The sequence below is a fragment of the Micromys minutus genome, assembly GCF_963924665.1.
Source record: "Micromys minutus genome assembly, chromosome: 29".
Lineage (NCBI taxonomy): Eukaryota > Metazoa > Chordata > Mammalia > Rodentia > Muridae > Micromys > Micromys minutus.
In genome coordinates, this window is record NC_137964.1 from 23557050 (window position 1) to 23583610 (window position 26561).

The 26561-nt window shown below is 53.4% G+C and overlaps 1 protein-coding gene across 36 annotated transcripts in view; it reads left to right on the top strand.

Moving 5' to 3' along the window:
• NCOR2 (nuclear receptor corepressor 2) overlaps positions 1–26561 on the top strand; it is a 156034-nt gene that overhangs the window by 55117 nt on the left and 74356 nt on the right. For 35 of the 36 annotated variants that reach the window (XM_080940899.1, XM_080940888.1, XM_080940894.1 and 32 more), the window contains 6 exons: positions 1629–1756; positions 2446–2623; positions 10713–10892; positions 14330–14443; positions 18090–18146; positions 22672–22724. In XM_080940899.1, the coding sequence (XP_080797025.1) occupies positions 1629–1756; positions 2446–2623; positions 10713–10892; positions 14330–14443; positions 18090–18146; positions 22672–22724 (710 nt within the window). The remainder of the gene's footprint in view (positions 1–1628; positions 1757–2445; positions 2624–10712; positions 10893–14329; positions 14444–18089; positions 18147–22671; positions 22725–26561) is intronic. The other variant, XM_080940891.1, reaches the window with a different exon arrangement.

Sequence of the window (26561 nt, forward strand, 5' to 3'; positions counted from 1 at the left end):
GAACCTGTGCTGTCATTGCTCTGTGACCTGGAAGAACTGTTCTTGGTCTCTGGGCCCATCATGCTCTTGATGTTCAGACAACCCGTGATATCCTCCTTGTGTGGCTGCCTTGGGGGGTGGAGGTTGGTCTCTGAGGTCTTTGCTCACCGTGTAGGTGCAGGATTCCCAGCTGCTTCCACATCCTCAGCGCACCTGATGCTTTGCAGTAAGAGCTGCTTTAAGACGCAAAGCCAGGGGCTGGAGATGCCTTAGCTCAGCAGTTAAGAGCCTGAGCTGCTTCCAGAGCATCTTTGCTTGGTTTCAAGCACCCACATCCAGCAATTCACAGCTGCTTCTAACTCCAGGGGATCCAGTGTTCTCCTGTTCTCTCTGGCTGACGTGGGTGTTGTACTCTAGTGCGTAGACAGACACACAGACACAGAATTAAAGTGAAATCTAAAACAAAATAAAAAGGACCAATAAGGAGAAGAAAATCTGCCAAAGGAAAACGAATTTACCTATAAGCTCATGCTGTCTGTGTGCAGCCGTACCCAAGTCAGACATTACTGATAGATTGTCGTGCGTGTAACCAAGCGTCCAGGCTGATAGAATGGATTGATTGGCCTGTCTTGTTTTTCTTATTAGTGATGGTGTGCACACTCGCTTTCTCCTCTCCCACTCCCCTCATTTCCTCACAGTGATAGGGTGATCTTGGCCCTTGTGAAAAATGTAAGAAGGCTTTATGTAGGGGTGGGCGGGATCCAGGTGAAGACCGAGGATGCTAATGGGCTGTGAGGGAGCCCGGCACCACAATGATGTCAAGGTTGGGGGAATTTATCAGCTGTGTTGACTCCTGAGCATTCTTGGCTTGCAAGGGTAGGCTAAGGTTGAGGCCTCCTTCACGGACCATGACGACCCAGGTGTGGTCAGACCAGTGAACTCACAAGCATTGTTCAGAGCAGGAGGGTGTAGCCTGTGCCCCCCTCCCCCATACGTCAGAAGTTAGCTGTTTTTCTCGTGGTGGGCGGGGCTCCTGACCAGCTGCTTGGCTGGGACCTGCGTTTCCATAACCTCATCTGCCCTTGCTCCTCAATTCCTTCCGTCCCTTTCGTGCCTGAGCCTGACTCTTCACAGGGATACCTGTCCAGGGATTCACTGAGGGCAGATACATGTCTGCCCTGTGGGCAGCTCCATGCTCAACCGTGCCCTGCTAGGGCAGCTCCGCGCCCTGTGTCAGTAGGCAGGGCCTGGGAGAAGTGATCCATTCTTCTCTCTAAACCAGCAGCTGGGTGGCGTGGGCAGTGGTAAAGACGGGATTTGCAAGCTGACCATCGTCTGGCCTATGACTTTAGAGGGCCTGTGCTTAGACCCCCCTCCACCCTTGGATGCACCAGCTGGAGAGTGAGGTAGTACAGGAACACCATACATCCCAGTGCGGCTTAGTCCAGGAGCTTACCCCCAGCAGTACCTGGTAGCTACAGGGCTCTAAGCATGGTGGGAACATCGCTGTGGCAATTGTAGCTTGAGGATGTAGGCTGGGAACTCATCCGGGCCTCTTGGTGCAGAGTGGCAAGGAAGCTGCCATTGCTCCTGCGCTTGCTCACTGCTCCCACTCAATGCTCCTGCTCACTGCTCCTTTTCTTCCACAGGACGTGGGGCTTCTTGAGTACCAACACCACCCTCGTGACTACACCTCACATCTGTCACCTGGCTCCATCATCCAGCCACAGAGGAGGCGGCCCTCACTGCTCTCTGAATTCCAACCTGGGAGTGAAAGGTAAGGAGATGTTGTGACTTTTTGTCTGGGCTGTGGTGTCTCAGGTAAATCACGATATTTTTTTGTAGGTAAAGCTGCAGGGGTCCAGACTTCAGCCCTTCCTAGTGCCACTTACTCCTGGTGGCATTCTAGGGCCATGACAGGGCTGTACTCTCCCAGGAGCAGGGGCTGTGGACTTAATGGGTAGAGGAGGCAACTGTGACCATCTACCCAAGGCTGAGGAACATTAAGAGGCAGAAGGTTCACACCTCTTCGCCTGCTGGCTAGATCAGTTTTAACAGCAGGAGTGCTGTGATCAGCTAGTGATGTCTGCCCAGGGAGGGTGAGAAGGAATAGTGTTGTGTATGCTGTTCTTTGCATAAACCTCTTGGTGCTTCTCAGGCCTGTGCTTTAAAGCTCCCAGGGGTTTGTTAAAATGCAGAGTCTTGGTCAGTAGCAGTGGGTTGGGTCTTATGTTTTGCATTTCTTGGTTAACTCAGGAGGGTCTGTGGGGTCTTCGGGCTGCAATAAGTGGTTTAGTCTGGGTAGTCACAACAAGGCCTCATGAGTCAGCACCATGTCCCCTCCTGTCAGAATAGACAGAGGAACCTTCTAACAAGGCTCCTCATGAGAACCTGGCTAGGTGAACACTTGGAGTCTTGGTCCAAGCTTATGTCTCCTGTGTGATATGCATCCCTGGCCTCCCACAGGTCTCAGGAACTCCACCTGCGCCCCGAGTCTCGAACCTTCCTGCCTGAACTGGGCAAGCCCGACATAGAATTCACAGAGAGCAAGCGCCCACGCCTGGAACTACTACCTGATACCCTGCTGCGCCCATCACCCCTGCTGGCCACTGGGCAACCAAGTGGCTCTGAAGACCTTACCAAGGTATACCCCAGCCAGGCCTTTGGGCTTGTCTGCTTCTGGCCACTGCTGATGTGGGCAGGAAAGGGGCTGGGAGCAGAGGCAGGGAAAGGCTGGGCAGAAGGATGGAGGATGGCTCTGGCGTGGGTGTGAGGTTGGAACTGAGCAGGGGAGCTGCCGGCATGTAAGGAGAGAGGGCGTGGGTGACAGAGAGAATTGGAAGGTATCTGTAACTGGCAAGAGTGTCCAGACCCTGTGGCGGGACCGTGTGTGGCTGTAATCACTGGCTGGTATGTCTGGGAAGTGTGGAGCGAGGGTTCTGCGAAGCCTTGGAGCAGAGGGTTGAGGGCTGATTGGCATAGGATTGGCCCCTGTGTCCATGTTAGCTCATTCTGTGTGCCCCATGGGGCTGGGCTGCACAGGTGGCAGCTTTTGTGGAACAATGGCTTGGGACTCCCCAGGCTTCATGTAGCAGACTGGACAGCCAGAGCTGAACGTTTGAGCAAGTGTTCAGGAAAGGGATTCTAGAATCCCTTGAGGCGAGACAGGACGGATGAATGGCGCCTGGCATGTCAGGACCTGGAGTTGAGGACCTTGGGCGGACTGATGGACAGATCTGCTGCTGCCCAGGTCTAAGTGGCTTCTTGGGTGCCAGTTGGGCTGGATAGGTGTCTACATCTGTAGCCATTGGGCCTGAGGAGCCCCAGAGCAGTGTGAGGCCAAGCCCTGTCTCCATGGGCTGTCTAATGGGAGCTTAATCCCATGTGTTCACACACCCTGGCATTCTAGAGGAGGAACTCTGGGCCTTGTCCACACTAGGCCAGCCCTCTACCACCAAGCGGTATCTTTAGACCTCTTTTTAATGTGTGTACATTATATATTACTTTTCTTCCCTAAGTATGGTCTTGCTAAGTTGATCAGGCTAGCCTTGAATGTACTCTGTAGCCTGGGCAGGCCTTGAAATCACAACTTCGCCCGAGCCTTGCATATAGTTCCGATGATAGGCCTGCGGCTCTGAGCCAGGCATAGTCTAAGCCTCTGTTCTCCGTTCCAGCTGTGCTGCTCCAGGCTCGGGCCTCACTGAGCCCTGCTTGCTCATTGTTAGTCGGTAGCAGGCCGACCTGAAGTGACCCAGGCTATCTGGGTAGAGGGTTTGGCTGAGAGCCTTGCATACATACCTTCAGGGTGGACCAGGTGACAGAACCACACTCCAGTCTCCATAGGAGAGCAAAGATGCTGGCATGAGTTCTGGAATGTTCTTGGCGAGGTAGAGCTATAGGAGTCCAGCCCATTCCCAGTGTGGTTTGTTCAGCTGCTGTGACCCCTGTCAGGTAATCTAAGGCAGGTTCCAGGATGTCGGGGGACATATGGCCTTGTTTCCCTGACATTGATTGGGGTATCCTCATTCCCTGCCCCAGGTTATCCCTGACATCCAGACTGACACTTCATCCACCTCTGGCAGCTCTCCCTTCCTCTGCTGCTCCAGCCTCCCACCCCTTTCTCTTCTACCCACATAGCCCATGAGCCAGCGCCCATATCCTGCCATGTAAATGCCAGGGCTAGCCACTGCCTACCCTATGTCAGTCTCAGCTGCCCCAGGCCTCCATCACTCGCCTGGACGGTGGCAGTGGCCTCTTACCTTCCCTACCACCGTCCCGCCACCACTGGGTCATGTGGGGACAGGCAAGGTCTTGCTCTTGTCCCAAACCTCCTTTCTCAGGTATGAAGGTTTAGCTCCTTTTCAAGTGTTTGGCCATCAGGTGTGGTGTGACCGAACACTAATGTCCTCTCTCCATACCAGTCCCCTGTATATCTTTGTGGCTTCTTAAACCTGGCCCGGCCCCAACCCCTAGGCCCTGACACTGCTGTTGTGGACCTGGTGGCCCTCTTTTCCCTCAGAGGCTCGCTGGACTGATGGCAGTGGGAACCCAAGGCTGGCTGGGAGCTCCTGATGAGATGGTGTGAAGTCTTGGCAGGGAACTCTGCTGACCATGCTGGCTCTGTACTTGGGATAGGTGTGGCCACTGGGCTGTCCTCCTGCAGTGCTGGGTGACCTGCTTCCCCTATCTTCTCTCCTGTCCACTCCTGAGTCCTGTGACCCATGTGCGCACCAGGATGGCCATTTTTTGGCCAGCCGGGGATATCTAGGCCAGCCGCTGTCTATCTCTGTGTGTTCAGTCCAAGTGCCTGCTATGACTTCAGTGCTGTCAGGAAGCTTAGAGTGACATTTGACCACTGTCTGGGGACTAGGGACCAGGCTTGAGATGGGGAATGACCACTCAGGGCAGTGGATTGGGGTTTTCCTCCTGCCTGTACTGCAAGCAGATGAGTCAAACATCCCTCGGATAGTGGGGACCGCTATAGGGTGGCCAGTAATGAGAAGGCATAACCAGGAAGGCCAAAAGGATGATAGGCTAATACCAAATGTGCACCTAAAGAGTCTGTCATATGCCAGGGTCTTCCCAGCACTGTGGAGCCAACCTAGGACATCCCTGTTTGGAACTTTGGCTGGGAGCTAAAAGTGGGGGAATGGGATTCAGGTAGGGCAGCTCCTCCAGGAGGTTCTTTACTGCCCTAGATCCCCTGTTACCCCTTAGCCCCCTCTTCCTGCTTCTTAGAAGTCAGAAGGGGCTGTGCATGGCAAGCCTTCATCAATGGGGAACAGACGGGTGTCTCAGGACCAGCTCTGGTCTGGGTTTTGTATCTCCATAGGAACCTGTCAGCCTCTGCTGTCACTAGCTGCTTACCAGAGTGTCCCAGTTCTAGCCCATGGCTCTTGGGAGGGTTTTGTCCTCACAGTCACCAGTGAGGCCACCAGTGTGGCTCACACCTGTGGCACAGATGTTCCTGGCACCCTGTCTTGGTCATGGGTTACCATTGCAGTGGTGAAACACCGTGACCAAAAGTAACTTGGGGAGGAAAGGGTGTATTTGATATTTGGGTCCACATTATTGTTCATTAAGGAAGTCAGAACAGGAACTCAAACAGGGCAGGAACCTGGAGGCTGGAGCTGATGCTGAGACCATGGATGAATGCTGCTTTCTGGCTTGCTCAGTTCTCATAGGAGGACCACTAGCCCAGAAGTGGCACCATCCATAATGGGCTGGGTCCCCCCCCCCCCCCCATCACTAAGAAAGTGCTGTACACACAGGCTTGTTTACAGTTCGGTCTTATGAGGGCATTTTCTCAATTGAGGGTCCTTCCTCAGATAACTATAGCTTAGGTTGATAATACAATTAATTAGCCAGCCCAACTGATCCCTTGTCAACTTGACATAAACACATCACTGTTAAGCCACAACCTTTCCTTTCTTGTTCTTCCCAAGATGACACATTAATAAAGACATCACAATAGAAAACATTTTACAGACTTAAAAAAGCCCCACAGCCTTACAAATTCAAATACTCTAAAAGATATTAATCTCTTTAAAAATCAAAATCTCTATAAAACGCTCAAATATCCTTTTTTAAGTTTAAAGTCTCTCAACTGTAGGCTCCTGTAAAATCACAAATAAATAATTTTTTTAACTTCAAGAGGGCAAAACCAGGGCACAGTCACAGGCAGATTGAGGAAAAACCAAACTCGCAGTGTGAGTCAGTATGGATCCACTCATGATCTCTGGGCTCCTCCAAAGGGCTTGTCTTCTAGGCTCCACTGCTGCTGCTGTTCTTGGTGGTCATCCCATGGTACTGGCATTTCCAAAACGTTGGGCTCTCCTGCTGCAACTAGGCAGCTCTTTCACCAATAGCCTCTCCGGGCTCCTTTCATGGTGCCAAGACTCAGCTTCTTAGCCTGACCCCTTCAGTCCTGGCCCTTCAACCGCCACCGAGGCTGCACCTTCAGCAATGGCCCCTCCTCACCTCTCCCAGTGCCTAACCCCAGTTTCCTGCCTTCATGACGACTTCTTGTCTTTAAAACTAGTACCATCAGGGTGGCTCTTAACATTACCAAGTTTGGCAAGGTACGAAGTTGGCTGCCCCTGGAACATAAGCATCTGTGTGCTGGGTCTCAAGAAACACTTCTGAAGATTTCCGCTCCGTGATGCAGGTCTGTTCCTAAGCCCTGGCTAATCTCTCAGCTCCAGCTGACCAGCATCAGTTGTCTCAGTGAAGCAAAGACCTCATTTCAGTGGTGCCGGGCTCTTGTTAAATCATGGCCGCCTCTTCAGTCCCAGCTGACCAGACACCACCGTCTTAATATGCAACGGCCCTGATAGTGTTATTGTAGCCCTTGGAATTCCCTCCGGACCTCCACAAGCCAGACCCTCCGTCGTTTGCATTTCTCACATTGTTTTCTTCCACATTTCCACAGAACCTTAAACACTCGGTGGCTTTTGTTGTCCAAAGTTCTGAAATCCTTCCAAAATCCTCCCCCAAAACAGTAGGGTCAGGTCTGTCTGAGCACCATCTCAGTCAGTATTCTGGTACCAATATCTGTCATAGTTAGGGGTACTTTTGCTGTGATGAACCCTGACCAAAGTAACTTGGGGAGGAAACGGTTTATTTGGTTTATGTGTCCAATCACTGTTTTTCATCAAAGGAGTCAGGACAGGAACAAAGAGAGCAGGAAGGAAGTTGGAGGCAGGAGCTGATACAGGGGCCATGGAGGGGTGCTGTTTACTGGCTTGCTCATCATGGTTTGCTTAGCCTGTTTTCTTATAGGACCCAGGGATGGCTCTACCCACAAATGAGCTCGACCCTCTCCCATCAGTCCCAATTAAGAAAATCCAATTAAGGAAATGTTCTACAGGCTTCCCGACAGCCTGATCTTATGGAGGTATTTCCTCAGTCAAGGTTCTTTCCTCAGATGACTGTAACTTGCATTAAATTGACATAAAACCAGCTAGCACCCACACATCTTTAGGGTCTCTGCCTTGTTCCTCTGTTTCTCATTCTGTTTCTGCTTGATTGTGCGGTTGGTTCTGTCTGTGACTTTCTGTCCCTCACTCTCTCTGCCTCTTGCCTTCCCACCATCTGTCCCTCTCTCCCCTGCCCGGGCCCCGTCTGGGCTGGAGCCAGGCTCCAGGGGGACTGGGTGGGTGACAGGGAATGCACACAGCTCTGAGCGGCCGCGGTTTGTGAGGAGCTCAGCTGGAGGGAGGAGCAGAGGTTTTTGGGGTAGTTTCTGGCCCCTCAGCATTTGGCAGTGCCCCTCCTGCTTGGGTTGTCCAGTATCTTGGCTGTTCATTGAGCTCTGTTTTTGGGGGACTTCAGGATGTCGCTGCAGAACCTTCTCTCAAAGGTCCTTGGGTTGTTGGGGCCTGGGACACCAGCTTAAGTACAGACCCTGAACTCAGGTGCCTATAATGAAATCCAGGTTTGATAGCTTCTGGCTGAGCTCAGCCCTGGTGGCTGACATCACCATGGCCCATTTGCTGCTTCTTGGAGTGCTTGAAAGATAGCATGTGTGACTCTGGGCACCCCACCCCCACCACACCCCTACCTCCGATAGGTCCGAGACCCACAGAAAGCAAGCTCCCCAATCCTTGGTTCTGCTGATCCAGCTACCTTTGCTGTTCCCCTTGCTCTGGCCTGGAACCCGTCGCCGTGGCTGTTGGCAACAGGCCTCTGAAACTAGAGGAGATTAGCATTGGGTTCCCTTTCCCAGGCTTTTTGTCACAGGTCTTGATGTCAGAAATGGAGCTTCTCTTATCGCTGCCTTGAAGCTTTCTGCCTAGGCATAGGCCTGCAGAGTGGACTGTGGAGTCTGACTGACTGACTGGGGAGGGACTGACTGACAAACTGAAGAGCGCATGACTGACTGATGGATGGACGGATGGATGACTAGCTAAGAGAATCTGGGGAGAGAACAAAGTTGCTGCCTGGTTTCTGGTTGGGCTTAGGGCTTATCTGTCCTTAGGCGTGGTACTCACAGGAGGAGGGGGTCACCTGCAAGCAAAGTCACCTGCCACTAGCTAGCCTGTCAGATGTCCTCAGTGTATCTTGGCACTTGAGGCACTGTCTCTCCTACCATTGGCTCACCATCTGTGTGGCCAGTAGCAGGACAGTCAGGAGTCCGGGTGTCATCCCTCTGGAAAGTGTTCCTCCATCTGTGAGGGAGCTATTTGTGTGGCTTCCTCTGGCCCTGCAGTCTGTCATGGTGGGTGGGTTCTCCCTGTCTGGATGTTCCAGGGCCTTTGTTCTTGTGTCTTAGGTGGGAGCATGTGTATCAGAAAGCGGACCTACTGTGTGTTTGAACACCGTGGGCCCCAAGAATGAACCACCATGAAAGACAGCCTGATCTAGCTGGTCCAGGAAGTGGGGCTCAGCCACATGGAGTGGCTGCTGTTGCCCGCTGTATTTTCTGTGCTGTCCCAGACTTGGGGACGGAGCGTTCTGTAGGTGGCATGGCTTTGGAGCCCATCCTGGACTGTGAGAACTTTGGTCCGTGGTTTCAGGTTGTCCCACAGCTGACATTCTTACTCTAAATCTGTCTCTCTTCTGCTTTTGGGGAACATAGCTGAGGGGAACAATATGATCCCTGGGCTCAGGATCATCCTCCGTTTTGAGATGGATATTGAGTTTCCTGCGGGATTTGTTGGGAGGAGAGGCTGAAGTCCCCAGTGTGCTGTGTCCCTCTGTCTTTATGTTTTAGATGATAACATGAGGCCAGGGACAAAGTACTGGGCAGTGAGCAGGCAGGGATAGGGAAGGGGACAAATGGAAGCTGTAGGCTCTTCTAGCTGCAAGGATAATGGGGGTGGGAGTAGGTGGGGCACCTGGCTGCCCAGCCTGCAGTTGCTCCCAGGAATAAAGCATTCTGTGTCCTTAGAGTGCAGCTGTGTGGGGGTGGGGCGCAGCCTCCAACTTTGCCTGGCCAAGTCTGCCAGCAGCTGCTGTCTTGGCCCAGAGGGGAACAGGGTGGGGCTGACCTAGCTGGGAACCAGGGTAGGGATAGACCTTTCCTGACAGTGCTGTTTAGTGATACCAGTGTGTCAGACAGATGTACCGAGGCTCACAAGCCACCGTGGAGGTGAACCTACTCCTGTCTTCTTTCCCCCATTGTACAGATAGGGATACCGAGGCAGACTGCACCTCCATGCACCATCTGTGGTCACAGAACTGGGTGTTGCAGAGCATGGCTGGGATCGGAGCCCAGGGCTATCTAGATGAGAACTGGGTTGTTTTCCTTTCCTAACCTCTTTGTTCCCAGAGCATCCCAGCGCAGCCTGGGTGGTCCCTCACTCAGCCGAGGACAGAGGGAACCATGTAGTCAGGTGCAGGGCTATGTGGGAGATAAAGGGGCAGCCTCAGGAAAGAGCAGCCTGCGGAAGCTGACAAATGCCCATCGGTGAAAGCCCTGTGTGGTGGTGTAGAACCGTCTTCCCGGCATGTGGGAGGCTGAGACGGGAGGATCTGAAGTTCAAGCACGCCCTGGGCAACATAGGGAGAGAGGGCTTGCCGCTAGGATCACTCGCAGAAGACCTAGATCTGGCTCCCAGCATCCACATGGCTTGCAGCTGTCTGAACCCTAGTTCCAGGGGTTCTGACCCCTTCTTTTGACCTCTAAAGGGACTAGGCATGCATGTGGTGCAGATACGTATGTGTAGGCAAAAAACTCATAAACAAAATCTTTAAAAGGTTGAAAGTAACAAGTGGCTTGGGCCGTAGGTCTGTGGCGGGGTGCTCGCTTAGTGTGCGAGTGTAAGAGTTCCATTTCTTTGCTTTGCAAAAACAGAAAAAAGCGAGGCGCAGTGACCCCGCTGGCTCCTGTGTGTTGTGACAGGTGTGTTTTCTGAAAAGCTGACTGCTCCAGTTCAGGGCCTGCAGCCTGCTTTCGTAAGCCATCATGCACATGTGGAGGGCACATGTGGCTGGGCTGGGGGCAGGGGTCACTGTGGGAGTCTTATTTCTGTTCCCGGGAAATAGAGTTGTAGCCAGGAGGAGGCAGTAAGGACTGTCATTACTCAGGCTGCCTGGTGGCTTCCTGGATTTGTCTTCAGAGAACACAGCCATGGGAAGAGTGGCCAGGACCAGGCAGGCTCCACGGGCAGCACCGAGACCCTGGGAATGCTCAGGGGAGGAAGCTGGTATGCGGTGGCCTGAAGTAGGGCTGGAAAACAAGTGCCCAGCTAATTTGAGTGACCACACGTCTCTGCTCTTTCCACCCCCAGGACCGTAGCCTGGCAGGCAAGCTGGAGCCTGTGTCACCTCCCAGTCCACCGCACGCTGATCCTGAGCTAGAGCTGGCGCCATCTCGGCTGTCCAAGGAGGAGCTGATCCAGAACATGGACCGTGTGGATCGTGAGATCACCATGGTGGAGCAGCAGATCTCCAAGCTGAAGAAGAAGCAGGTGAGTAGTGAAGATAGGGGCTCCAGCGAGAGAGCAGGGGTCTGGCCCCCATCCTCAGGTGCCTGGAGCCTGGCTCCCCATCCTCAGGTGCCTGGAGCCTGGCTCCCCATCCTCAGGTGCCTGGAGCCTGGCCCTGCATCCTCAGGTGCCTGGAGCCTGGCCCCCCATCCTTGAATACCCGGATTCATGAAATTTTTGGTTTTTTAAATATGTCTTGATTCTGGAAACCTCTAGGCCACGCACATGAGGTTCATAAATCTGTACTCCCAACAGAGTCTAGAACTTTGGGGGACCAAGGCTCCTTGGGAGAGGCACTGTGAGCTGCCCAGGGCAGAAAAAGAGCCGTAGGCTGTTCTTGCATGAGAAGCTGAATGGGGGACCTGAGGGCTTCCAAGATGGTGATCCGGAATCCCAGAGTGAGACTGGGCCTTGATATGGTCTTCAGTCCTCCAGGCTTGGCTTGGGGGCTGGGCTGGGGCCATGGTTACATTCATAGATTTTCATCAAGTCTGGAGACCAAGTGACTTGAACTGTTGTTTTATTAGTTTTGTTCTTCTTTTTTTCCTTCTTTTACCTAAATTTCTTTTTGAATGGTATCTTATAAAAGAATGATATGTATGGTTGGTTGGTTGGTTGGAGAGATGGTTTGGTGGTTAAGGTATATATTTGTCTTACAGAGTATCCAAGTTCAGTTTCCAGCACCCACAACTGCTTGTAACTCCAGGGGATGTCCCTAACCTCAGGCACATGCACAGATGTACACACACATACATGATGTAAATATGTAATAATAAAAACATTTTAAGAAAATAAAATATACTTACTCATTTGTGTGTGGTTGCTAGAGTACAGTTGGTTCTCTCCAGGGTGTCCCTATGTAGCCCTGGCTGGCCTGGAGCTCACTCTGTAGACCAGGCTGGCTTCAAATTGCCTAGTCTCCGCCTCCTGAGTGCTGGGACTAAAGGTGTGTGCCACCACCATCTGGCTCAGCAACCCCCTTTTGGGGGAGATGGGGAAGACAGGGTGTCTCAGGCCCTGGCTGGCCTGAAACTCACTAGCAGGCTGGCTTCGAACTCACAGGGATCCTTTTGACCTTTGAGTGCTGGGATTAAAGGAATGTGCCACCATGCCTGCCCCACCTCTTTAAATACATTTATAAGTTTTGATGTGTGTGTGTGTGTGTGTGTGTCTGTCTGTCTGTCTGTCTGTCTGTCTGTCTGTCTGTCTGTCTGTCTTGTGTGTGTGTGTGTGTTCAGGTACCTAGAGGCCTGAAGAGGGCTTCAGACATCCTGGAGCTACAACTACAGGTTGTTGTAAGCTGTCCAACTTGGGCGCTGGGAACCGAACTCTGGTCCTTTGCAAGAACGCTAACCACTGATAACCATTGACCAGTCTCTCTGTGCCCCACCCCCCAAACTAAAATTCCCAAGCATAAACGAATCATTTCACTGGCAAAGGATCTCTGTACGGCTCTCACTTCCTCTATTGTCCTGATAGACGCAGAGCTATTTAGCCCGTTTCCCAGTCCAGAGTTACCCTTGTGACAACAGTCTGTGGAGCTACGTTCTGGACACCTCACATACATGGACTCACATTCATTTGCCTTTCGTGTCTCTGCCTTGTGTCCTCAGCATAGGGAGCTTAGGGTTCACAGAGCATAGTTGAAGTTCTGTGGGGGAGTGGTATTCTACCGTGTGGCTATAGTACCACTGTATCCTCTGCGTGGATGACTGGTTCTGGTCTCGGGCAGCTCACCGGCTCACCCGCTTATGAGGGTTGCAGCTCTTCCAGGGTCTCTCCACTGTGATTCCAGATTGTACCGGCGTGGGCCTCATCACTGTGACTGTGTAGTGTGTGACTGAGGGTTGTGTGAAGCCAGGCTCCTCATAGCCCTGTGCTCACCAGGACTGTTGTTCAGTGTGGTTTTGGATCTTCCAGTCACCTTTACGGGTGTGCGATGTCACTGCCAGGTCACACTGAGGGGGACACCGGGGGTCAGAGAGGCTCAGTGACTCTGGGACCCTGAGCGAGGGAACAAAAGTCTGACTTCAGGCAGAGAGGTGTGCTGTCTAGTCAGGGCAGCAGCCAAGACATTGGTTCATTCTCACTGGGGGGGTCTCCACCTTTCCTACTCCTTAGGTTTCCTGGTTTTGTTTTCTGCTTTTGGCTGGTCTGTGAGAGCTGCCACCAGGGGTCACTGCAGGACCAAGGCAGCCTGGCTAATCTGACCTCAGTGCTAACTCTTCCTGCCTCATCATCTCCCTGCTCCCACCTGACTGAACATGCTTGCTGTGTGGACATAGTAAGCAGAGTGCAGTATGCGCTGCTCACACTCACGGCGCCCTCTGCAGGTCACATTGGGCATTGGCTTCCCGTGGAGCCTGAGAGTGGAGTCTTTGGTCTTCGCTTCTGACTTTGGGGTAAAGCGGACAGCAGCAGCTGCAGGAAGGGATGCCAGACAGGAGGAAATGGACCAGGGGTCCAGTGTGAAGACACAGGCATGTGCTGCTGCTGCTGCTGGTGGTGGTGGTGATGGTGACAGTTGAGATGATAAAATTAATGTGATGGTGATGGTGATGGAGGTGGCGAGGATGGTGATGGTGGTAGTGATGGGGATGGGGGTGGTCATAATGATTAGGATGCTGAGGATGGTGGTTGTTAGGATAGTATTAGATGTGATGGTAATGGAGGTAGTGGTAGTGGTGATTGGCGGTGGGTGTAAGGGTGGTGTTTTAATGATGCTGATGATAGTAATGGTGGTGATGTTAATGATTAGTATTCATGGCGGTAGGATGGCGATGATGGTGGTGGTGGTGGAGGAGTTGATGGCCATGGTGGTGGTGGCGATGGTGGTGTGGATCATGGTGATGGTGATGGTGAAGATGATTCTGATGATGGTGGTGATCGTGTGCTGGAAAGCTCTGTTTGGCGACCCTTTCTGCCTCTCCATGTAGCTCCTGGCTTAGTCCTCAGAAGATCAGGAACCCTTCATTTCCAGGGTAGGAATAGGAAGTTCAGAGACACTGAATAACTTCTCAACAGGCTGTGGCGTTGTATGGGTCAGAAGTGTAACCCTCCAAACTGAGGCCTTCACTCTGGAGCCATGAGCTTGTGGCGGCAGGGATGGGTGACTATGGTCCCTTGCAAACCCAGTGTAGTCCCTCACCTGTGTGACCTGTGTGTCCTTCTCACAGCCCGGTCAGCTCCTTTGCACAGATGGGAACTGAGGCCCTAGCAAGGAAGAGCCCCTCCTCCCCTCCTACTCTTGTCTCTGGGGGAGGATTTGAACCCAGAAAGCTGGATGCACAGGGAGCCCTGCAGGGAGGGCAGCGAGTCTCTGCGTGAGTCAGTCTGACTTCCTGTGTGTGGCTAAGCCAAGGGGGGAACAGCGCCTCAGCTTCCGGCCTGCACTGCTTACGCTGTCCCCTTCCCCGCAGCAACAGTTGGAGGAGGAGGCCGCCAAGCCGCCTGAACCCGAGAAGCCGGTGTCGCCACCACCCATAGAATCAAAGCACCGCAGCCTGGTCCAGATCATCTACGACGAGAACCGGGTACGGCCTGCAGGAACAGTCACCTTCAACCACGAGTCCCTGCCACAGTAGAGGCTGGCGAGTGGGTGGGGAGGGACCCATGGGCCATGCATGGCATAGGCGTCTGGCTGGTGGGGAGTGAAGGGGCCTGCTGGTTACAGAGATGCACTGTCACCTCATACCTGCATTGCAGTGACATACTTGGTGGTTCCAATATTCATACTGCTAGTTAGCTGCCCAACCAGTCCTAGGAAGGTGGGCATCAAAGGAGTTTCCATTTGACACATGGAGAAACAGACTCAGAGGTGGGGCGTGCTGTGTAAAGAGTTATCATATCAGCCAGGATGTGGTAGGTAGGGGATTCGAACTGGGCTCAGGAGCTGCAGGGCCTGATTCTCAGCCTTGGCCTCTGCTTCCACTGTCCTCTCAAGCTTGTGAGCTGTGACAGTCAGGAACCTGGTGGGTGGGCGGGAGGGAAGTTCCCATCTCTTCCCTCTCATTGGCTGATTCTATGAGGAACTTTGACTGACTGGATCCTCTCTGTATCTGAGAGTGAGAAACCAAAGCCCAGAGAAGGAACTTGGGAGAGCCAAGGCTTGTGCCTCAAGCTACATAGGATGTAGGTAGGTGTTCTTTACTGCTAAGGAAGATACTGGGGCTCAGAGAGGGCAGGGGACCTGCCTGAGATTGCACAGCAGGTTAGATTTGGGGCTGGAACTCAGAGCCAAGATTGAACTTGCTTGACTATGCCGGAGGTGGTCAGAGAAGTGTGGTTCTCTCCAGCCAAAGCAGTGGATGCATGTTCCCAGGGCTGCCTTCCAGATGCCCCTGGACCCCACCCCCTTGGCCTTGGGCTAGCTAAGGCCTGCATTACAGCCAGTCATAGTAGGTGCTCGGAGTTGGCAGGAGGCCCAGAGATGTGTCACACACCCTTGTTTGTCCCTCTGCCTGCACTGAACCTGGAGCCGCCCCCCAAGCTTTCCTTGAGGAATGGCAGGGCCTAGCATCCCCTGCAATCAATAGGATTAGATTTTAATCCACCTTCCTTCCTGCAAAGAGGCAGGGCAGGGGCTTGCCTCCAGTGTTCCTGTCCCTTGTGGTCAGGCTGCCCAAGGCCTTGTGCATCTGGAACACATCTGTCCTCAAGGCCAGCGCGTGGCTTTTCCACCTCCAGGGGAGTCTGTGGGCAGAGATGTGGGTGTAGCAGCTGGAGGAGGGGCATGTCACAGTCTGGGAGAAAAGGGGACTAGAATGGGTAAGAGGGGGACCGGATGGGAGGGACACCACAGCTTTGATCTTCAGAGCATGTTCTGCCTATTGCACCTTGTCACATACATGACTGTGTGTGTGACAAGTGGAGGGGTTGGAGTGGGTCCATAGGGTCACCATGCATTTACATGTCATACACATATGTCTGCTTAGCACATGTGTGTAGCAACATGTGCACAGCCTAGGCTCACGTGGACACAAATGTGCACTCTGAGAGTGTTCTAGATGCTGGGGCTTGCCTGTGACATCGGGGTATTGTGCAGTATGTAGTGCTGGTCCCACTTGGCCCCAGGGACTCTGGCTGTGTGGCTCCGGATCCTGCAAAATGCCAGGGAACTCCTGACGTCTCTCTTGTTCTCTGGGCATGCTACCTGGTGGCCTGAGGCAGTGGTGTCCCTCTGGCTCTGGCTGCCTTCTCTACAGGGCCAGGCCTTCAGATACCTGTGTGCTTATAGTTAGAGCTGGTCTGCTCTCCTTGTGTGTCCCTGTGACCTCTGACCTTGTCTACAGATGGAGGTGGACCTACTAGACCTCCAGGCTACCCTGCTCACCCTTGGGCAAGGCTGGCTTAGCTCTAATGAGTATGTACTGGCATCTACAGTGAGCTGACCTTGGCTCCACGCAAGGATGACAGATAATAGTGTTTAGGAACTGGTTGTATGCCATGGCTGGTGTTGGCAGGGAGGCCAAGTCTGTGTGTTGGGGAAGCTAGGGAGCCAGGCTGAAAGGTGGAGTCAGGCTGTAGGTCCACAAAGAGCCCCGTGGTCCTGTCCTGGAGCAGGTATGAGGGACTCAGATCTGGCTGACAACGCTGCTGCCTTGTCCCCTATGTCTCCATCAGGGAGGTGAGCCTGGCAGGGCAGCTACCTCCCTGGGGGTCTCCTTCCTGTGGCAGGCAGGCACACTGGTCAGGTGAGGATGGTCTTGGGGATTTGGGGGAAGTTGACCTCTGGGGAGGAAGGTGGGTGGGGCCTGGCAGGTAGCTGGGACAGCAATGGCAGGGAACACATGCCAGGAGGTGGCTGGACTTACTGTGTCTGGGAGCAGTAGGGTCCACATAGCAAGGCCCCAGCCATCTTAGCTGGGGGATGGGCAGCTTCAGCTTCCAGGGTGGCAGAAGATGGTAAGGGAGGGAGTATGTGGGAATTGGGGTGGGGAATGGTATGAGAGGGAGTGGGCCTGAGCAAGCCACCCTTCTTCGGGTATCCCCATTCCCAAGGAGGGACAGTGGATTTGCCACTCAGCCCCTCCCAGCACATCCTTATACAAGCTGTGGGTCTAGCCACTAGTGTGGTTTATAGGGCACAGGGTCCTAGAACATCACTCCCACCCCAAACCCTGCCCCGAATCTAAGACTCTGCTCCAGCTGTGTAAGCACAGTCCCTGGTGGCCCCGCTGTGTTAAGTGCCACCCTGTTAGCCTAAGCACAAAGCTGGTGCTGATTCCCACAGAGCTCTGTCTCTCTGTCTTTCTGTCTCTGCCCCCCCCCCCTCTCTCTCTCTCTCTCACACACACACACACACACACACACACACACACACACACCTACACACACACACACACACACACCAAGATACCATAGCTCAGTCAATATTACTGGCTCAGTCCTGATCAGCCCTGGCCACGCCCTGAGGCTGCTGGTCTCAGGGTATCAGCTCTGCACAGAAGAGCTGAGAGTAGACCTTAGCACTAGGCAGAAGTTGGTCTTGCAGGGCTGAGCCCGCCCCCACAACCCGCTCCCCCTGCCTGGTGCCCTCATGGTTGAGATTGCTCTTGGGTAGCTCTGCAGTGATACAGTTCTCAGGCGATGATGATGGTGACTTCAGCGGACCCCTGAATTTTCTTCAGCATCTGCCTGGTCACTCTGCTTTCTGGTATAAGGATTCTGCTTTGTGCTGCCCCTCTCCTAGTCCCTGCTCCCCCCTTCTCTCCCTGCGTCCTTGTGAGTCGGCCCTGGTGGTCCCATTCTGGGCAGGCAGCCAGCGGAGACACAATGCTGTCTTCATGTGTTTGTCTGAGAGGAGAGATCCAGTCTATTGAGGGGTGCCCCCACAGCCATGGGGCCCTCTGCAGCACGCTTCTGTTTTCCTAATGAGGCCTGGTTTGTGAAGGGAGGGGACAGAGGCCAGAAATAGTCACTCTATTGTGAGATTGGATCCTAGAAGGCTCTGGTGTCCCCTCCCGCTGCTCTGGCTCCGAGGTCAGCAGACACCAAGAGGCGCCCAAGGCTGTAGAAGACAGCCTGGTTAGCCATGGTCAGATCCCTAGCTAGCGCCAACCTGGGAAGGACTGGGGGTTTCTGCAGGGTTGACTGGAGTCCTCCCTGCAGATTGGGCTTTACCCTGTCTCAGTCTGCTTGGAGGCCTCGTCTAATTCCCTCCTTCTCTTTGTCCCACAGAAGAAAGCCGAAGCTGCGCACCGGATCCTGGAAGGTCTGGGGCCCCAGGTGGAGCTGGTGAGCCAGGCTTGGCTGGGGGGGCAGGAGGAGCGGGGTAGAGGACCGGGGTGGGCAGCAGGTGTTAGGGACAGTGGGAGGGGGAGAGGAGGAAGTCATCTACTGCCCAGCACCGTCCCCAAGGGGAGGCAGGAAGCAACACCTCCTGATAAGGGCACTGGCAGATAACTCGAGTGACTGCTGGGCAGCGAGCCTGTCCTTGCCTCTGGAGCCTGAAGCCTGCCCGCCCGTCACGCTAGCTTCCGTGAGAGTCCATCTCATGGTTGGCTTGTCTGGACTCCCTTCTCTGAGCCTGATGGCTGTGAAACCCTCTCAGTGCTGCTGCCTGGGACAGTGCCTGCCGGTGGTGGGAAGGGTGGCCGTGACTGTAATCATCATCATCCTGGTCCTGCTGGTCTCAAATGTGTCACAGCAGGGTGGGAAAGCAGCCCCAGCCTCAGGGTATCTGCTGGAGTGGATGGGGCAAAAGCCTACCTCACCCACCCAAACCTGCACTCGATGGTGTAGCATTGGATCACATCAGCCACAGGCGGCAGGTGTTGCTGCCCATTGGTGCACAGGGTCTGGGGTGAGTGTGAGCATCCTTGGGGTGTAAGATGAGTCTTGAGCACTTCGTGCTTGCTGAAGACAGTAGGGAGGGTACTTCTGGCCAGGTCTATGGTATGCCCTAACACAGTCTTGTCCCTAAGAAACTAGGGTGGACAGATAGTTGCTGGGCTCCTCTGCTGCTGGGGTGGGCTCTACGACCCCTTCCTGCACCTGGGACTTGGGCAGGACTGCTGTGCCGCCGCTTGGTCTCTCTCAGTTCCTTTATACACTAGTCACGAAGCTGTACCCTCCTCGGCATAGTTCATCCTTCCAGATGCACATGATGCTGTGGTCCAAAGGCATCCTGTATCACTGTTCTTGGTCCTTCTGGACATTTTCTCTGAATGGAGCCATGCAGTTCATGGCCTTTTGTTCTTTCTCACTCTTCCTGCCTCATCCCATCCCCAGCATCGGTGCTTTAGGCTCTTCTACAGGGAGGCCTGTGTTGGTGCTTTATCCCTTTTCAAGGCTGTATCATATTCCATTGTTTCTGGACTACATTTTATCTTTCCGTCTTCAGTTGATGACACTGGCAGCTTTTTGCTTTTCTCAACTGGGAATAAAGCCTCAGCATTTGAGTCTCTAGAGTGCCTGGGTGTAGAATTGCCATCTCTGTATTGTTTTTCTCCTCTGGAAGTTTCTGGCTGGTTTCTAAGATGGCTGCGCTATTGTATGTTCCTATCAGGAATATTTTGTCTCTTTTCCCATTCTGTTATCCTGTCCAGATTCAATGTGTGTGCGTCCTTCCATGTTGCCTGTGGCCGTTTTTTTGCCCTTGGGGAGGAGGTAATGTCTGTTCCTTGAGGAGCTCAGGGCAACTGGTCCCTGGAGATGTTGGTGTCTGGCCTGAGGCGTTGGAGGCATCATTGTCCCGTGGTAAGGACAAAGAGCGTCACTTGCTCTGTAGGTCTTTAGGTATCATCACCTTCCTCAGTTTCTGGAAGAGGCCCCCAAAGCCCAACACCACACAGAGAGAGATGAAGGAAGTAGTCTGGCAGCCTGTGAGTGTGGCTAACAGTGGACTGCACCTTCCTGGATACTGCTGATTTGGGCTTTGGTCATTGAGCCACCATGAATTCTGATGCTCTGATACACTTGGATCAGAAGCAACTTAGAGAAGGAATGAGTTTATTTTAGCTTATATGTTATAGTCTTATCATTGAGGGAAGTCAGTGTGTGGATTCAGGCAGAAACTTGAAGCAGAAACCATGGAGCAATACTCCTTTTTTGCTTTTCTGTTTTTATCACAAGTTTAATTTTAGCAAGCTTCATTATACAACCAGGACCACCTGCCTAGGGAATGATGCTGCCCACAGTCGGTTGTACCCTTCTGCATCAATTAACAGTTAAGCCCCATCCCCCACAAAAAGGGGGGGGGGCCCATGCCTCTAGGAACGTTTTATTTAGGTAATTTCTCAATTTAGCCTTTTCTTTCAGGTGACCCTAGGTGGTGTCAAGTTGACAATGAAAGTAAACTAGGAGAAAGTCAGGGGTCTCCTCTCCTCAGCTACTGAGGACATTGGGATCCTTGGTGTAGCAATGACAAGGTAGTGATCATCTTGCCCTGAGCACCCCAGAGGAAGGTAGCAGCTTCAGGAATTGTGCCTTGGGAGCCTCCCATGGCCCAGAGTGTCCCAGGAGGACCCTGTGCTGGGCAGGGACCAGGCTGGCCAGGTGGAAGGCTGCACAGCCCTGAGTCACTTGCTTCCTTCCTGCTCTGAGGAGGTGTCATTCTGAGAGCCCAGTGTTCCCATGGGCTGGGTTTGGTTACTGGCTTGCTTCCAGTCTGAAGGGCACCCACACCCATAGGTTTGTGGCTCTAGCCTTTTGTCTTTAATGGAAAGGGCAGCCATCTCTCACTGCAGCAGGATGCAAGCCACCAGGTATCCCTGTTCCTCTCCAGGACCAGCCCTCTGCTCCTGTCAGATGGCCTCATGGTGTTACCCCAGTGCTGCGCCTAGGGGGCTCCCCTGGGTGGCTTTCCTATAAAGTGCAACAGAGCCCCTCAGTGCCTTTCTCCCCAAGAGGCTGGACAGGGGTCTGTCCCCTGCTGCCCCCTTGGGTGTGGGTGCTTCCTTTGTCCTCTCATGCTAGGAGTGAGTTTTGCTCACTGCCCCATGCAGGGGTCAGTGGATCCGAAAGAGCCTCCACCCCTTCCTGCCCCCAGTAGGGCTGTTCGTCATCTTTGAAGCCAAACAATGGCAAACTGTCAGTGCAGCTGGAATGTTCTGGGCTATTTGCACCTCCCATGAGGCAGGCCCTCTGCCTTGCACCCATTTTCTAGATGAGGAAATTCAGACTTAACATGTTACTGGAGCCCGAGTCTTGAGCAACGCCCATTCACATTGGCATTTGTTTTATTGGCATCTGGGGCAACACAAACAAAGGATTGAGCGCAGCTGCCCCGGGTACTAGGAAAGAGCATCTTCATCTTTATAGGGCCACCCTCCCCACCCCCACACTCCCACCAGGCAGTTATGCAGCTGCTGGTTCTCTTGTTGCCCTATGCATTCCCCCATCTCTGCTGGGGATGCTGCCCTGGTTCAGGCTCTGAACCTATAGGAGGCATTGGTCCCTGGTCTCTCATCACCAGGAGAGCAGTTGAGCCTGGCTGTCTAAGCCCCTGGTGCACTGTTCTAAGGTGCAAAACCCACTGTCTACGATGCTGGCCTGGCTTCAGATGCTCTGCCTTGTCTCCGAGTACCAGGGGACCTATTGGGGGAAAGGAATCTGGCACGGTTCCCACACTGGTCCAGAGTTGTCTGCCACCTGTGGAAGTTTTCCCCTTGTGTGTCTCTACCCTACCCAGAGACCAAGGACATCACAAGGTTCTTGAAAGGTGTGAGTGCATAGGAAGGAAAGGTCACAGAAGGAGGCGGGCGTGGGGTGCAGCCCTGGGGATACAGCGACCTCATGGGGTGGAGTTCAGTCCATGGGCATGCTTGGCAACCGGCCTCAAGCTTCCCGTCTGTGCAGCAGTAGGCACTGCCACATGAGTAGCCGCTCTGATGAAGCAGCAGGCTCAGAGCAGCTAGACATCTGCACCCTGGTCTCAGGAAGGCAGCAGAGACCTCTGGGAGGTAGTGGGCAGGTTTCTGTTCCACCTGTGGCCTCTTCTGTCCCTCCGGTAGGCTGTGTAAGGTCCCTAACTTAGACAGAGGAAGCCACTGCGTGGGAGGATATAGACCACTGGTCTAGCCTCTGACCCGTGATGGGTCCCATGGCCACCCACTGCCCTTGCTCCATTCTCCTATGTATGTGGACCTGGCTTATGAGTTCCCCGTTGAGGGAGCCCATGGTATCTTCAACCCTAGGCCCATCCTTCTTATTATAAGACAGACATTGCTCCAGTTTATATCTGCTGCCACTATGGATACTCTGTGCACACTTGTGTGCGTGACCGAGGACTCGTGGGCACCTGGCCTCTCAGGCCAGTGTCCTCTGTCCAGAGCAGAGGCCTTGGTGGTCTCTTGTAGGCCAGTGGGGGGAGGAGCGGTTGTAACTGGGCTCTTCAGAAGCTGTGTGCCTGTGCCTGCCACCCGCTGCCCTCAGCTTCTTATTCTTAGTTTGTTTTGGTCTCTGTGGTCCAGAGAAAGATGCCTTGTTAGCACTAGGGCTGTAGGTTTCCATGGTGATCTAGATGGCAAGCCAACCCCTAAGTGTTTTACAGATAAACTACTTTGCTTAGGGTCGAGGCCGGGCCTGGTCCCTGCAGCTGCAGCCTTTTCCCGGCCAGGTCCTACTTCTCCCTGTGTTCTTGGTCACACTGTCAGCCATGCATCTGTTTATTCAGCCAGTGGACAGATACCGGTGCCAGGCAGGGCTGCAGGGTCTGGGGCTGAGGGTGCTTGGTCTGGGTTCTGGCTGGTGACACTTAGCCTACCACACCCTGTCACCCATCCCATTCACCTCTGACATGTTTCTTCTTCCTCTTCAGCCTTTGTACAACCAACCGTCTGACACACGCCAGTACCATGAAAACATCAAAATGTGAGTCACTGCTATGGGGTACCGGCCAGTCCTGGGGAGCAGGAGACCAGTGGGAAGTCTGGGCGGAAGTCCCCAGCTGAAGCAAGCCCACACCGGGCTCAAAGCAGGCTTGGAGAAGCGGGAGTGGCACCTTGCAGCTTGGGTACAGAGACTGGAGGCAGGAGGCCATGGTGTCAAGAGACAGGCTGTGCAGGGGACAGCCAGCTCCAGTACTAGCTGTGGATTGCTGTGGTGCACACTTGGTATCTGGGGCGGTTTCATGAGCCATGTCCCAGTGATGGGTCATTTCCTAGGTGGAGGTTGAGAGGAGATAATGTCCCTTTGGTTTCATACAGTGGGGTACAGCTGGGATGCCAGGCTGTGCTGGTGTCTGATGGCTAGTGTCCTTAAGCTGGGGAGGGTGTGTATGGAATGGCTATAAGGTACAGGCTTCCTGGGATATTTGAATGATAGTAGCCCCCACCAGTGGGCTGCAGAGGAGACACTTCTTATCCAGAAACCAAAAGGGGGAGGGGCCTAGAGCACATGGTGGTGTATTAGGTGTGGGGAGGGCTGGAGGTAAGGGTCTTAGGGATCCATCTTTGGTCCCACAATACCATGGGAGTACAGGTGGCCTTGGCTGGTGGCATTGGAGCACAGCGTGAGCTCAATGAGGGGGGGGGGGTGTTACAATCATCTGGTCAGTGTCCTAGAACCTAGTGTACCTCTAGGTTCTCAAGTGTCTCAGATACAGGAGGCCTCTGTATGGCTTTTGGAGTTGTGTGATGTCACACCCTGACCATCTTCTGTGTCTCCTGGAATATCTTTTCTTGCTGACCCTGAGGTCTCTATTGGCAGTCAGTATTGGGCCCAGCTACTGCCATGGCTGTCTGTGTTGGCTGTGGTCCTCTCACTGCCCTGGGCCTGAGTCCTTCTGCTTCTCTGTGTGGGGCCCGCCCAGCTGGCCCCGATCCCCATGGGGAGATGGGTTACAGAAGAGAGATGATGACAGTTCATTATAGGGGCTTGTCACAGTTGCTTTGCGGGGGAGAGGCATGTGCCACCAGACCAGGCTACTGGGACTTTTACTTATTTGCTCATTCCCTTAGCCATCCATCCATCCATCCATCCATCCATCCATTTATTCATTTATTCATTCATTTGGTTACTCAGGCATTTTACTTGTTCATTCATTCGTTGATGTTGCTAGGTCCTATTCACCCCGTGGAGTCAGGACCCTAACTAAGGCTTTTTCCCTCTTTGGGTTTTACAAGCATCAGAGACAAGTAAGGGGTTCAGTAACGAAGAAAATCTCCACTCGCCTGAGGCTTGCTTGGCCTGGCCTTCGCGTCCTGACATTCCCTGGGTGGGTTTCTTTAAGCTGTCAGGACAAGATCTCATTGGATGGCCCTGGCAAGCCTGGCGTTCCAGGATGTGCTGCCATCCCAGTCTGACATAGCCGATGACCGCACATCAATCAGGCTGATGATTTTTGTATCGCTCTTACTGCTTAAAGGGAGTGACGTTCGTCAGGCGTCATAGGACGTTTCAGCTTACAGAAACAGCCATGGAGCTAAGCCAAAGAGGTGTGTGCCCCGACAGCGTAGGGGACATTAGCCATAGCTTAGCTGTGACCAGTGTCACCTGTGCTGACCAAGGATGGATTTGGAAGGATTTTCTTTGATGCCTTTTGCCTCTGTTAGATGCTGAATATGTCTGGGCATGGTGGCATAGGCCTGTGGGTCCAGTGCTCTAGAGGCTAAAGTCAGGCTGGTGAGTAAAAGATGTAGCCAGGCCTATAAAATAAGACCACAATAGCTTTAAAACTAACTAACTAACTAACTAACTATCTAACTACCAGGACCCCGATAGCTTTTAAAATGACTAAATAAAGACAGAAGAAAGAAAATGGAGGTACTCCTATGACATAAGCCTATGCCACTTGTGACCATCCAGCTGCGTGACTATTAGGCCATAAAAATGGCTCCGAGGGAGTGGCCTTTCTTACGTAAACAGGTAGTTTTCTGACTAGTAAGTCCACCTGTGAGTGCATTGTGAGCTACGTCATGCTTAGGATTCGGGGGCTTGCCGTAGGTGCCATTAACATCATGGCCACTGTTGCCCATTTCAGAGTTAACACCGTGAAATTCCCAGTCTTTCGCTGTGAATGGGTCCTGAGAGGAGAGTGAACGGAGTAATAGGGGATAGGGGTCTGGCTAGAGATGGGGCAGGATGTGCTGGTAGAAGCCTGAGCAGCTGCCTGTCTGTGAGGAGCATCCCACGCAGATGAGACCAGCAGTGCAAAGGCCCTGGGGCTGTGCTGAGCTGCTTGAGATTGGAGACTGCCGCAGCCACAGGCAGGATCAGTCAGGCCCAGGAGGGTGTTTCTTGTTCTTCCGGCTTGGTCACCGTCTGCCAAGATGTGGCCTTTATTGTGGGACGTGCTCTGCTGCAAGTTTATCTTCAGCTTCACTCTGATGGCCACTGGGAGAAAGGGCCTGGGACACCATGGGGAAGCCCTGAAGAGCTATGGGTGGTGAGGTATGGAAGGTCAGGGCATGGGTTCTCTGCCCAGGGCTGGTAGTATGTGGTCACTCACAGCCACTAGTGCCATCACTCACTGGGGACCAAGAGTCTTCAGCTGTGACCTTTGGCTCCATGGGCAGCTCCTGACCTCATTCCTGCTGTGCAGGTGTGACCTACAGATGAGGCTGCGGGACAGTGGAGCTGGGCTGGGATGCAAAGGCTCTGATGACTATTTTGCTTCTTTATTTTTTAAAACAGCTTTTGGACAGAGTTTGTATCCCGTTTACCCCTTTAAAGTCTGCACCGCGGCCTTTTCTTGGTCACATAGGTGTGAGCTTGCCAGTATGGAATTTAGTGTCTTTGCATCTCTTCCAGTCAAAGACTCCTCTAGTGTTCTGGATGTTTCTCATGGATGGGGGCTGGGCTGTCCCTGTGGCTCATAGTTCTGGGGTGGGTATAGTGGGCTGGGCGGGGTGCACAGGCCAGGCTTTGACAGTGTGGATAGCTTCCTCTGGTCTGAGACTATTCCCAGAGGGCTCTGGGTGACATGGCTCATGACAAAAATGAGACTCAGGCCCCGGAAGTTGCTAGGAAGGCAGTGTCTGTGACCTAGGTGAAGTGTCAGGAGCTCCCAGGCCTGCGGGGTGAATGAAGTCCTTGTGGAGGCCTGGGGGCCTTTGGGGTTACTGCCTAATTGGGTGAAAAATCAGCCTCCTAGGGGTTGGGGTCACCAGGGGAAACAGGAGAATTCCCTAAAGGTGGAGCCAGGACCTCTGGAGTCATGCGGCTGCAGACTCAGCTCTGATAAAATGGACTGAACCGGTGTTAGGCTGAGGGTGTGCCTGTAATCCCAGCACTCAGGGGCCTGGGGCTGTGGAAGTGATTTTGAGTCTAGCCTGAGCTATCAATCAAGAGCCTGACAGACAGGCAAACCCCTGCTGATGGAGGTAGTGAGCAGCTCGTCACTGGGAGGTATGCAAGCCAAGAGTGCCATAGGTTGCTCTCTTTGGTTTGACACATGGCAGGGGGGAGACATTGGATTGTCGGTTATCACTCTGGAAAGCCAAGATCTGTACATCGGGGTCTCCCCACCATCTGTAAGGTGGGACTAGCCCTGGGGCCACTGAGGGCCCACTGTGTTAACACCCTCTCACGATGACATCTGTACCTTACGTGTGGGAGCGGTGCCGGGGAATTTGTTGTTCTAGTCCCTAAGCATAGTGACAGTTATTCCTCATTCCTTTGTTCACCAAGCGCGTCTCTGTGTGTCTGGTCTGCACCAGGCACTGTCTGTCCCTGGGAGACAGCAGTGAACAAGTCCCCACTTGCAGT